We start from the raw sequence: 13505 nt of genomic DNA, 5'->3' as shown, positions 1-13505 counted from the left end.
TTTAACAGAGCACGTGAGAAATATTCCACCGTTTTTACTGTACCGTGCTGGCCAAGATTAAAATCACACGCTTTATCTTGTACTTCTCATATTTGTGGGATATGTAGTCACTATTACAGTGCGTAAAACAGCTCGCGAATGAAAAAAAAATACATTTCCCATAATGCACAGCAAGCCTTCAAACACCAAGACACGCCTCCAAAGTCGGAATTGTTACAGAAGCTACGTGCAAAATAGCATATAGTCACAATACTCCCACTTCATATGATCCTGTTTGCCATTGAGAAGGTGTGGAAAGAGCAGACAGACACAGTTGTTTGCGCTCAGCAGGCAAAATGACTTCGATAACTTTGTACACAATAAACAGCACTGTAAGATCAGCAGCCAGACTGTGCAAAGTGTACCGCTCGGCGCATGGTACAGCTGCTTATCATTCTTTTGTATCCCTTCGTAAAAGTGCCTTTCTTCCAGGAGGAAAATGGTCATTCATAAGAACAGCAACGAGACCGATGTCTCATTCATCGCAGGGCTGGATCTCATTCCGTTTCGGTAAAGTATTCCTGGCAGCTGGAGCGGCCGCTGTCACTGGTGTAGTGGCTGCAGGTGTAAGTCACTTTCAGCGGGCAGAAATGGCAACAAAGATCATCAAAGTTAAAGAATCCGAGGGGGACATAAAGGAGAGATGCAAGTCGTTCATGTCTGTACCAGTCACTGACATCAATGTCTTAGAGCAGAGGAAAGACGAGATGTCAACGAGAATGGAGATGCTGATCATGGAAACACAGGCAGCCTTCTGTAAAGCTCTGGAGAAAGTGGATGGGGGCACGTTTAAAGTAGACAGATGGAGTCGAAAAGAAGGTTTGCTCATTTTTTGTGTACTGGTTTACTAATATTCTTGTTTTAAATGTCTCTTTGTTTCAATTAAAAGATGATTTGATTAGAACTTCAGTGAAAAAGTGAAATACCAGTTGCAAAACAGGGGTCACACAGGGGCTAGATAAATATTTTTTCTTAAAGGGATAGTTCACCCAAAAATGAAAATTCTGTCATCATTTACTCACTCTCATGTTGTTACAAACCTATTCAAATGTCTTTGATCTGATATGAATAAAGATATGTTGAGGAATGTTTGGAACCAAACCAAACATAAGCCCCATTGACTTACATAGTAGGAAAATTAACACTGTGGAAGTCAATGGGGCTTCTGATTGGCCATTTCACTATCCCTTTAAAGGCCCTCCCATATATATGTTTTAATAATTTCCCTTATAAATATATTGATTTTAGTTGTTTTAATGCTTGTTTTGTCTTATTCTAAGTCATCTTGAGGTTTCCTAGCAGGTCCTTGACCCCAGGTTGAGAAACACTAGAACTTAAACAAACACTATTGCCCCCCCCAAAAAATTTTATGAGTGCTAATAGATTTTAAAAGTAAATGTTTAACATGCAGTAATGGGTGTCATATTGATCTGGGGCACCACTGACTTTTATAGTAGGAAAAATAATACTATGGAAGTAAATGGTGCCTCAGATCTGTTCTAATAAACTTCTTCAAATAGCTTCGTGTTCAGCAGAACAAATACATTTAGACAGGTTTGGAACAACTTGAGGATGAGTAAATATTACCTTACGACAATTAACCAGGGTTTTACTACAGTTAAAAACATGGTTACTGTAGTAAAACCATAGTTACCAGAAAATAACCATGGTTTTATAAACCATAACCATGGGTTTGTACTGTAGTAAAACCATGGTTTTGCTAATAGTAATAAAAAACATGGTTACTACACTTTTACCACGAAAAACATGTTAATTTTCGTGAGGGATGACAAATATTTATTTTTGGGTTAACTATCCCTTTAAGATGTTTACATAAATTTGGCCATGTAATGTCTGGTAAAATGTATAGATTGAAGTGGCTTTGGATAAAATCATCTGCCAGATGCATAAATGTAATGTAAATGCCTATGCTTAGGCCTAAAAGTCAAAATATGCCTTTCCTAATATGCAGACTTTACTTTGTGACAAAACTAATTTTTTTCTGTGTTTAATAAAGGTGGTGGGGGCATCAGTTGTGTGATGCAAGATGGGAAGATTTTTGAGAAGGCAGGTGTGAACGTTTCTGTGGTGTCGGGGTATCTCACTGAAGAGGCCGCCAAGCAAATGCGCAGCCGTGGAAAAGAACTGAAAGGAAAGGATGGTGAGATTCTGACTTCCCATTTTAATATAAATGCAGAGCATGATTGAGTTCCTTATATCATAATACATACTTCTAGTTTTTAGAATTGAACTCCAGTGGTCTTAAGACATTTAATGCAATGGCTATGGTCTGCAGGACTTGTGATACTCTATTGTTCTAACTGTCTTGCTTTATCAATGTGTTCCAGGAAAATTACCGTTCCGTGCCATGGGTGTGAGTTCAGTCATACACCCAAAAAACCCCCACATTCCCACAGTGCACTTCAACTACAGATACTTTGAGATCGAGGAAGCAGATGGTGGGTGTTTTTGCCTGGTCACTGAAGATCTTGAGCTGTGTGCAGGGAGATGTTGTTATCTGTAACCCCCGCACTTATCTTTTTATTTCTCTCAATTTCTCCATAGTGCTTATTTTTACTTATCCTCCTATCTATAGGCTCAAAGCAGTGGTGGTTTGGTGGAGGTACAGATCTCACTCCTGTTTACATTGATTTGGAAGATGCCACTCATTTTCACAAAACATTGAAGGACGCATGTGACAAGCATCACCCCAAATATTACCCAGACTTCAAAAAGTGGTAAGAGTTTTGGGTGTGTTGCAGTTCGTATGGGTGTGTCGGTGGGTGTCAGTATGTATACGTGCAATTTTGTGGTGTACAAGGGTTCTATCTTCTGGGTGTTTTTCAACTGTTTAGGGATGATAAGATATATAAAGGAGTTTTAAACAAAAGTTTTGGGAGGAGAATGAGTTTATTTAATCTGACCAATCACAACTGTAAAGTAAGAAGTGTAGTAATTCCTCTAGCATCCCTCCTCCACCCCAACTACACCTTGTATATTTATTATTAAATTAAGTCAAGGGGGGCTATAATATAGATGGGGAACCATATCAATTTACTTTATTTTTGTTTAAGGAGTACAGTAGCTTCTGAAATTATTATTTACTAATAATTAGCCTCTTTATTTGGTGTCAGCAGTTGTTTTGGGACATCCGTTTTCTTGTAGTTTTACAACACTGCAAAAAATGTCTTTCTTACTTAGTATTTTTGTCTTGTTTTCAGTAGAAATATCTAAACATTTTTAAATTAAGATGCCTTTTCTTGATGAGCAAAATGACCTAAGAAAATAAGTCAAATTTTTAGACAAAAGTTTACAATTTAAGTGAATTTGTGCTTAAAGCAAGCAAAAATATCTGCCAATAGGGTGAGAAAAAAATCTTGAAATAAGTTTTTTTTTTCTTAAACACTTAATTCAAGCAAAATGTTCTCACCCCATTGGCAGATATTTTTGCTTGTTTTACAAATTCACTTAAATTGTATATTTTTGTTTAAAAACTAGACTTATTTTCTTAGGTCATTTTGCTCATCAAGAAAATTCATCTTAATTTAAGAATGTTTTGATATTTTTACTGAAAACAAGACAAAAATACTAAGTAAGAAAGTCATTTTTTACAGTGTTTGCTCATACTATACAAAAAATAAAATCTAAGTTTAAATCCTTTGGGAGCTAACTCAAACAATTTTAATTATAATTTATTCATATATCAGATTTTTCATGCAACTTAAAAATTGCTTAAAGGGATAGTTCACTAAAAAATGAAAATTCTGTCATCATTTACTTATTCTTGAGTTTCTATTTTCTGCTGAATAAAATTAATATATTTTAAAGAATGTTTGTAATCAAGCAGAAATAGAAAATAGAATACTATGGAAGTAAATGGTGCTCCAGATCTCTTTCAGTTCTTCAGTGTTCTGCAGAATAGAGACATTTATACATGGAACAACTTTAGGGTGAGTAAATGATGACAAAATTTATATTTTATGTTGAACTATCCCTTTAAATGTACTTTTGTAGGTCACACAGTGCCAAGCTTAAGCCAAATTTCAAACCCAACATCCTGTTAACCTTTGCATTGACCTCTTTTTCTCAAGGTGTGACAACTACTTCTACATCCGTCACCGAGGGGAGACCAGAGGCATCGGTGGGATCTTTTTTGACGATTTGAATTCCCCAAATGAGGAGGAGGTCTTTAGCTTTGTAAAGAGCTGTGCTCAAACTGTAGTGCCCTGTTACCTGCCCATTGTGACCAAACATCTGAATGACTCTTTTACCCCTGAGGAAAAAGACTGGCAGCAGGTCAGGCGAGGCAGGTTAGTTAAAGAAGAATTTAATATTTTATGCAAATTCAGCATAGGTAGTCTATTTTTCTATTTATAAAAAATCTATTTAATTTATTTTCACTAATATAAATTTTTGTTGTATAGCAAAGACATTTTTTAACCCAGTAAATAGTTTGTGGTTTGTCTTTTCAATTGAATTTGATGTTATATGTCATACAGTACAGGCATAAATGTCCAGCTGCTAACCAAACCCTCTTTTCTTCTGTGGGTTTTAGATATGTGGAATTTAATTTAGTTTATGACAGAGGGGTGAAATTTGGCTTGGCCACACCTGGGTCTCGTATCGAGAGTATTCTGATGTCCCTGCCACTTACTGCAAGGTAAAAAATATTGTGTATGAATAAATATATTGGTGTGGCTATCAAATCAACAATATATTTTTGTGCACCACTCTTTTCTGAGCAAGTTATATTTTTAATTAGTTTAAAATCATTATATTCCTATTTTAATACCCCTTTATTTTCAATTTTGTGTTTGGAAATTTCAAAGTGCACTATATTTTCATTTATAAATTAGTTACACTGCAAAAAATGACTTTATTACTTAGTATTTTTGTTTTGTTTCCAGTATAAATATCTAAAAATTCTTAAAGGGACACTCCACGTTTTTTGAAAATATGCTCATTTTCCAGCTCCCCTAGAGATAAACATTTGATTCTTATTGTTTTGGAATTGAAAGATTACTAAGGGGATTATTTTCGAATCTAATCAGATTCAATTGACTATGCTAAGCTATGCTAAAAGTGGTAGCGCCAGTCCCTGAGATCAGATGAATGGATTCCAAAACGGTAAGAATCAAAAATTTAACTCTAGGGGAGCAGGAAAATAAGCATATTTTCTAAAAAAGTGGAGTGTCCATTTAAATCGAGATGTATTTTCTTGATGAGCAAACTGACCTAAGAAAATGAGAAATAAACAAGTTGAAATAAGTTTCCTTTTTTCTTAAACACTTTTAAAAAATTCTCACCCCATTGGCAGATATTTTTGCTTGTTTTAAGCACACTTTCACTTAAATTGTTTATTTTTTGTTTAAAAACTTGACATATTTTCTTAGGTCATTTTGCTCCTTAAGAAAATTCATCTTGGTTTAAGAATTTTTTGATATTTCTACTGAAAACAAGACAAAAATACTAAGTAAGAAAGTAAATTTTTACAGCGTGGTTCCAGTTCTTGATTCTGATTAGTCAATAGCTAAATTTTATTTATGATAAAACACAGCTATGATCTCTGCACCCAACAATTCTGTATATCAATGCGCAACACCCTTAGCAATGCGAACATGTGAAACAGTTGTGGTTCAGTCGGTCAGGGACTTTATTTCCAGAGGAAGGAAGGTTTTAAATTATTTTACTTCAAGAAAGATGCGTTAGAATACTTTATTTTGCTTTAATATTTGAATTGTGTGATAACATATTTATAAAGTAATAATAAGGTACTCAAGGCTAGTGCTTTATCATAAATAAGTCACAGTTGAAGGGGTTGCAGGCACTCTTATTTCATGTCGTGCCTAACAACACCCTTCAGCCGTGACTTATCCACGATACAGCAAAACCTCTCGTACCTTATTGCTTACATAACTCTTGACAATCTGATTCCTCATGACAACATAACCTCTTTAAAAATGTGATGCTGGAGTTATCTGTTATATGATGTGTCAACCGTCCTCTGTATGTTCTCATTGCAGGTGGGAGTACATGCATGAGCCCGCAAAAGGCACTAGGGAAGCAAAAATGATGGAGGTGTTACGAAACCCCAAGGAATGGATCTGATTCATCCAGTCATCAGTAATTCCATCATTGGGTGGGATTTGTGGGAGGGTGGTGTTTTTTTTAAAAAGTACAGCAAAATCAATATATTGTAACTTTTAAAATAACAATATTGACTAAAATAGAAAATGACTCTGACAGGATTATCAAACTGTTTTGACCAATTGATTGCATTATTGGCTTGCCTGTAATGAGCTCTCTTACATTGCCATTGGGTGTATGGATTCATCGGAGAGGCAGATGTAGCGTTACTTAGTTACTGCTTTGTTTCTGCTTGCTCTGCTTTAAACATGACTGTTTGGTGTGTTCACAACCCACAGAGGCCTTCATCGACTTTTTTTGCCAAGCACATTTGTCTAAATGGCCATGTTTAACGTATGCTGATGCTAGCCATGCCATTATTGCTTTGCTGACACTGGTGAATCAGCCGTCGCCCTGCTTTATTTATCTCACTTAAAGCCATTTCAGCCTGTCATCAGGTAACAAATCTCTGTTCTGTATTTTGTAGTACTGTTTTTTTAGGATAGATATTTAATGCTGATGAGAGTAAAAAGTATTCCCTCAGGACATTACAGTATTGTTATTCTGTTATACAAACAATACATTTTATACGTGTTATACTTTGTCACTCTTTGTCTGGTAAACCACAATCTTTATCAGCACAACAAAAATGTTTTGTGTCATATAAATCATAAGTCTCCAATGTAACAAAGTTTTCAAGGCTTGGTGTCACAATGTACATTACTACTGCACTGCAAAACATGATTTTCAAGAAAAAAATTCTTAGTATTTTTGTCTTGTTTTCAGTAAAAATATCTAAAAGTTCTTAATTTAAGATGCATTTTCTAGATGAGCAAAACAACCCGAGAAAATGACCAAAAATATCAAATTTAAGTGATTTTGTGCATAAAACAAGCAAATAAATTTGCCAATTGGTAAGCTAATATTTCTTTACAATTTTCTTGAATTTAGTGTTTAAGATAATTTGTCCAGATTTTTTGCTTACCCCATTGGCAGATTTTTTTGCTTGTTTTATGCATAAAATCACTTAAATTTGATATTCCCTCAGGACATTACAGTATTGTTATTCTGTTAATTATACAAACCATACATTTTATATGTGTTATACTTTGTCACTCTTGGTCTGGTAAACCACACACTGCAAAAAATGATTTTCAAGAAAAAAAATTCTTAGTATTTTTGTCTTGTTTTCAGTAAAAATATCTAAAATTTCTTATTAAGATGTTTTTTTTTTGATGAGCAAAACAACCCAAGAAAATAAGTCTACTTTTTAGACCAAAAATATCAAATTTAAGTGATTTTGTGCATGAAACAAGCAAAAAAAATCTGCCAATGGGGTAAGATTTTTTTTTAAATTTTCTTGAATTTAGTGTTTAAGAAAAATGTTCAAGATTTTTTTGCTTACCCCATTGGCAGATTTTTTGCTTGTTTTATGCACAAAATCACTTAAATTGGATATTTTTGGTATAAGAACTAGACATATTTTCTGGGGTCGTTTTGTTCATCATCTTATTTTAAGAATTTTGAGATATTTTTACTGAAAACAAGACAAAAATACTAAGATTTATTTTTGAAAATAATTTTATGCAGTGCAGTCTTTTTTAGCACAACAAATATGTTTCACTTCATATAAATCATAAGTCTCTAATGTAACAAAGTTTTCAAGGCTTGGTGTCACAATGTACATTACTACTGCACTGAAAAAAAAGTTTAAGAAAAAAAATCTTAGTATTTTTTGTCTTGTTTTCAGTAAAAATATCTAAGAGTTCTTAAATTAAGATGCCTTTTCTTGATAAGCAAAACAACCCAAGAAAATGACCAAAAATATCAAATTTAAGTGATTTTGTGCATAAAAAAGCAAAAAAATCTGCCAATGGCGTAAGCAAATTTTTCTTGAATTTAGTGTTTAAGAAAAATGTTCAAGATTTTTTTTCTTACCCCATTGGCAGATGTTTTTGTTTGTTTTATGCACAAAATCACTTAAATTTGATACTTTTGGTGTAAAAACTAGACTTATTTTCTCGGGTCATTTTGCTCATCTTAATTTAAAAGTTTTTAGATATTTTTTACTGAAAACAAGACGTGCAGTGTGTTGGACACTGAGCCAAGCATAGCAGAGACCTTAAGCTTGCAAAGTTGCTATAAAGTTAATGATTTACTGCAAATGATTACATCTGTGAGATTGATTGATTGATTGATTGAATGAAGAAAGTAGTAAATGTGGCAAAAACACATTTAGATCTGTACAACTGAAATAACAATAATTATATAAAATAGTATATTCTAGAAAACATATACAGAGGAGTCAGAGAACCAAGTCAGAATGGTAAATGCCAAAACTTTTATTACAAATAAAAATCAAGCTCCATCATTACAAAAAATTAGGTTATTTTATTACACATATATACAATTTATTTATCTATCTCTGAGTAAGGCTTAAGCAATAAACCACCAAATCACTCAAAACTACCACAGAAATTTCCACATCAATAAATTCCATTCATTAAAACCAGCCAAAGTAGGAACATCATCTGTGTATTTCAAATATTGGTAGTCTTATTTCACATTACCTTTAAAAACACAAACAACATTAGGCAAAGTTAGACTGTTTGGATTTTCACAAAGCTTATCTGAGTTAGTGCTGGTGGTTATGTGTTTTCTTTGCATATTTATGTTGGCTGAGCGTGTAGAAAGCCAGTAGGACCAAACAGCATTTGCCATATTTTTTTAGTAATTCATCACATCTTAGACATCAATTAATATTCCTTAATCAAGAGCAATTTCCACCCTAAAAAGTGCATTCACTCGTATTTACTGAATAAGTACAAATGCATTGACTATTTTTCCATTGCAATGCTTTCTCACACCCACACATACATGCACGCACACCCACAAACAAATACACATCCACACTTTCCTGACATTTAATACTGAGTGTTTCCTCATCGAGTTATATTCTGGGGGAGTAACAGGGTTTGTTCCCATAATTTGATCCTAATCTGAGATTTTCTTGGTAGTGTTTAGTGTAGCTGGCGCCAAAGAGAACACCTTAATCTGACTCTTCATAATAAACCAAGAAAAAGTGGAGTCTACTCCAAAATAGTGTCAAGTATCCAAATATGGTTGTGAGGTGGAGGTAAATAATCATAAATGGAAGGCATTTATGTTTCTTAAAAACATTCAAAATATACCAGAATATACAGAGAATCAGATGGGGCAGATAAAATCAGCATGGCTAAGGTAATTGCACAATTCTCTATATGGTTGTTGGAGAAACAAACACAACTTATCAACCCGTTTACACACAAACCTATAATAAAGTCAGCAAACAGCTCACAACAAACAAAAAGCATGCCTCCTTCTCCTCAATTATTTATTTAGCGTATCCTAGTTATCCAATCTTGCTTAATATCCCTACTGAATCCTTGGCCACAAAAAGGATTTATTTCACAAGGCTGTGACCATAAAAAACATTACTCTTTAAAAAGGGCCCTCTGGCACATAGTTGGTTCACTACTGCAGCACATCTTCTGCTAAACGTGGCATAACTCAAATGCTCTGTATTTGCCGCAGTAGACAAGTCAACAAAACCTCACATACGCTGACTTCGTGCCCATCAGACAAAAACGGCTTGGACTTGCGCTGATTCAGAATTAATGATTGTATGCTACATCAGGACTGCTTGTTGGATTTGTTTCATCAGTTTGCAGTAAGTTATCAGTTTTTGATAACTCTCACATTCACATTGTTAGTGTATCATTCCACTTTTCCAACAAAATATAACACACAGTGTTAAAACGTCGAACTAGAAAATAAAAACAACCAAACATCAATGTTACATTGAGGTTGTGAGCCCAGTGCATACAGATGCCTATGCAATTACAAGGGTTAAATAAAGGTTATCTTAAAAGGTTAAAGTTGACAAAAAAAATGTGTCCGTAACATTTCATTTACAAATTGCTCCTATTATAGCAATTTTTTCCACATGATCTTGATGAAAGGCGGCCACAACTGTAGTATTTAGTTGGTTTCCAGTAATATTTTGACAACCGTAACCTTTACTAACTTTGTTATCATCACAACAGAGCTTAAGTCATGACTCACACTGTCATGGCATCCCTGAAAATGAAGCAATCTGGTAGCCAAACAAACTAAAAGGTAATTGATTGCCGTGTTTACTGTATAACAATGTCAGAGTAACAGTACTGGAAACGTATTGCATCAGATGTATGTTTTCTCTTTGTATTAAATACAAAAGATTAGCTATATTCCATCTAGTGCTGGAATTCCCAAATAAAGGCTGTCACTGAGTTAGTGAAGTTGTAAAAAAAATCTTTATAGCAATAAAAATAAATGAGCAAAGTATCTCCCTGTCTTGAAAAACCTCCAGGCATAGCTGAAAGCAAAAACAAGAAAGAGAGTAAACAGGAATGGCAGCGTTTGCAGTATTGGTGGAAGCCTCTGTAGATGTGGCTGCATAATTTGCCTGAAAGATCCTCACTTTCCCTGGCCAATGATAGCTGTACCACCGTGGTTACTGATGATGTCATCATATTGTGGCGGAGGCTCTGCTTCAATGTGCACATCTGTATGACCCACAGCTTCCTCATATGAAGGGGGCGGGTCACCACGACTACCCCTTCCAAGTGTGAGGTCAGCACCAGGGTACGCAGGGCTACTGTCTGCACTGATTTCTGAATGAGGACTGATGTCAGGATGGAAGTCCCGCCCCCACTGGTCCATCGACACTATTGATAGGGTTGTATCTCTCTGAGGACGCCCAATGGCAGGGCTTTGCCGGGATCTTTTGCGTGAGTGACATTTCCAAACGGTAATGGAAACTGCAGCAATGAGTATCAAAACCAGTAGGATGGGTAAGATCAGGTAAAGAGAATGTACACCACCACCAAAAGACTCCAGTCCTCCAGGCCTGGGGCTGCTTTCACGCTGATACTCCTCCCAGAATCGCCTCTGTAACATGATGAAACAGGAGAACACAATTAGCTGAAGGCATAACTGTACTGGGTTGTATTCAAAACAAAATCCACACCCCTCTGCAATGTCATGACCAACAACCATGACCAATGCAAAGCAATGGCTTCATATATTTACACCAAAAATACCCAAGAACACACACATGGGTGTGTTACAGTGTACATAAACATCCTCAATCTAAATGATTCGTAATTAACTCCCCAAATTCTTAACAAGTGAGCTTTTCCTGTCAATAAAACGTACTTCCTGCAGAGGGGACATTCCATGGAACATAACACGAAAGGAAGTTGCGATCATGCAAGTACATCGGAAAATAAATACAAAGAGAAATGTAACTCTCACCAAACTCACCGTTTTCTCATCATTCTCAAATGCCTCCCGCGCTTCTTCATAACTGCAGATTTCCTCCCTGCATTCTCGCTGGATGTTCCCTTGTTTCATTTCCTCCAATAAGAAGTTTGCTCTCGGGAGCCTTCGCAGCACCGAGTGCGCGGAATCTGCTGGCAGGAACACTACAGGAGAAACAAAACAGAGTAAAGATAAAAGAGACGGATGCTGATAATATGAGTCATTATTTTGGCCTGTTTTACAAGCACAGGATGCTTATGAATGAGTAGCATACTGTTCTATAGCACTACAACAACGGATGCCATGTGTGATGGATTGGTCTCGGTCTACATATGTAGACTGAGATTCTTTGTTGACAATCCCTAACTAACACTGCTAAAAGTTATGCATCATGTTTGCATGATCTTAATGTGAGATCCATTTGATTCACACTGAATCACAACTATGACAGGCTCATCCACACCCATTAAATATCTTGGCAACGTCAAGAAACACAAACCAGCAACCTTGAGAATAGCATAAGGTCTCTAATTGAAATATAAAAGGACTCACCAGCTCCCATTATTCCTGCAGCTTTTTAATAGAGGGAATCGGCCTTGGACTGGACAGAAGAAACAAACTTAGTTACATTTAATCGAAATCCATCCATTTATACCATTTAATGCTGTAATAAAGCGCGTCGATCAATTTTTAGTTTCTAAGTTAAGACAAACAAAATTTCGCAAAAAATCTAAACTAAAACAAACACTTAAAGGTTAAAACATAAACAATTGTATATAGCTTTGGACTGTTAGCTAGCCTCCTAGCACCGGACACATTCAACGGTTGCCAGGACACACATAGAAACGGGCATATTTAGACAAACACACAACGACAACGAAACACACTGTTAATGCACGTTAATAAACCACAAAGCAGTAATTTCGTTGTTAAAAGAAATTAAGAAAAAAGTGTATATTTATAACTGTGTTACTAATTCTCTCGTCATTATTATCGAGTCCGTGACTGAAGCATGTCGACGGGGTTTTTACGTGAGAACGCGCAAATTCAACCGTCGATGTCCGTCCCAAAAAATACGTCTTTTGTATATAATAAACAAAAATAACGACTTACATTAAAAGAAGATGCAAAAACAGTGTTTACCCGTAACACCCAAATGCGTACACCGTTCGTCCAGATTCCCGAGGTCCTGATTTGGCGCATGCGCAGTCAGCAGTCAGAATTAACCGGATAGTGATGAATATAGAAAGCCGCTGACGGGGGCGACATTTCGAGGTTACGGGGTGTAGAACACACATAGCCTGGAAAAAATTAAGAGACCATTTCAAGATTATTTTCAGTTCAAGATTATTTTAGTTTATCTTACTTTACTATTTATAGTTATGTGTTTTAAGTAAAATAATAATTTTTGTTTCATTCTGTCAGTTAAAGACAACATTTCTGAGAAATTACTAATGTTTCTATTTGCATTTATTTACAGTAAACTAAAACCGGTCAAACTTGGCTATTGTAACAAAAAGATACAATGTTTTCATCTTAAATACTCCAAATGAAAAAAAAGTTTAAATGCATTTTTAAACAACACAATGCTAATGTTTTACATGTAGGCTATTTTAGAAACAAACATGAATATTGGATGGAATAATCCTAATTTTTAATCCCATCTTTGGCATGGGCTCAGACTTTTATATTTTCTGTTGGGTGACTTTATGTCTCCCCTGTTGTTTGCTTTTGTTTATATTTCGTTATATTCATACTAGAAGGGTCACAATACATGCAGAAATTATGATTTAAGGCAAACTAGTCTCTTAAATTAATAAAAGTGAATTAATTAAAGTAAAATACATGAATTAAATTAAAAAAAGTATTTGATTTAGTTTTTTTTGATAGGATATGATGATCCAGACAATCTGTAGCCTACTGCAGTGGTTCTGAAACTTTTTCAACATGCGGCCCCCCCGTGTGTACAGAGCTTTCCTTCGTGGCCCCCCTAAAGG

General features: G+C 35.2%; 2 protein-coding genes across 3 annotated transcripts; one reads left to right on the top strand and one right to left on the bottom strand.

The window, feature by feature from the left end:
• Positions 1 to 320: 320 nt before the first annotated feature.
• On the top strand, positions 321 to 6762 carry cpox (coproporphyrinogen oxidase). The gene is made up of 7 exons (XM_065246730.2): positions 321 to 858; positions 2057 to 2200; positions 2388 to 2498; positions 2636 to 2777; positions 4131 to 4349; positions 4595 to 4699; positions 6063 to 6762. Exons 1-7 carry the CDS (start codon positions 336 to 338, stop codon positions 6145 to 6147), a joined length of 1329 nt encoding a protein of 442 aa, XP_065102802.1. The 5' UTR covers positions 321 to 335; the 3' UTR covers positions 6148 to 6762.
• A 1730-nt stretch (positions 6763 to 8492) lies between these two features.
• Positions 8493 to 12748, bottom strand: prrg1 (proline rich Gla (G-carboxyglutamic acid) 1). Of its 2 annotated transcripts, none has more exons than XM_065246727.1 (4): positions 12652 to 12748; positions 12061 to 12109; positions 11512 to 11672; positions 8493 to 11136 (listed from the first exon to the last, which is right to left on the bottom strand). In XM_065246727.1, the coding sequence occupies exons 2-4, from the start codon at positions 12068 to 12070 to the stop codon at positions 10663 to 10665; spliced, it is 645 nt and encodes a 214-aa protein (XP_065102799.1). In that variant the 5' UTR covers positions 12071 to 12109; positions 12652 to 12748; the 3' UTR covers positions 8493 to 10662. The 2 variants fall into 2 exon arrangements, with proteins under 2 accessions (XP_065102799.1, XP_065102798.1); XM_065246726.2 differs by having other exon boundaries at positions 12622 to 12732.
• Between the last annotated feature and the right edge of the window lie 757 nt (positions 12749 to 13505).

This window comes from Paramisgurnus dabryanus, chromosome 11 (assembly GCF_030506205.2).
Source record: "Paramisgurnus dabryanus chromosome 11, PD_genome_1.1, whole genome shotgun sequence".
In the NCBI taxonomy this organism is placed as follows: Eukaryota; Metazoa; Chordata; class Actinopteri; order Cypriniformes; family Cobitidae; genus Paramisgurnus; species Paramisgurnus dabryanus.
Note: the sequence above shows the minus strand (reverse complement) of the source record. Positions and strands in the feature narration are given on the sequence as shown.

Excerpts from the sequence above, each read along its gene's own strand:
- cpox (XM_065246730.2), top strand. The coding sequence starts at position 336 with ATGACTTCGATAACTTTGTACACAATAAACAGCACTGTAAGATCAGCA. Across the intron at positions 2,499-2,635 it reads TGAGATCGAGGAAGCAGATG|GCTCAAAGCAGTGGTGGTTT; the intron begins GTGGGTGTTTTT and ends TCCTATCTATAG. Across the intron at positions 2,778-4,130 it reads TACCCAGACTTCAAAAAGTG|GTGTGACAACTACTTCTACA; the intron begins GTAAGAGTTTTG and ends CTTTTTCTCAAG.
- prrg1 (XM_065246727.1), bottom strand. Across the intron at positions 11,137-11,511 it reads TTGAGAATGATGAGAAAACG|AGGCGATTCTGGGAGGAGTA; the intron begins GTGAGTTTGGTG and ends ATCATGTTACAG.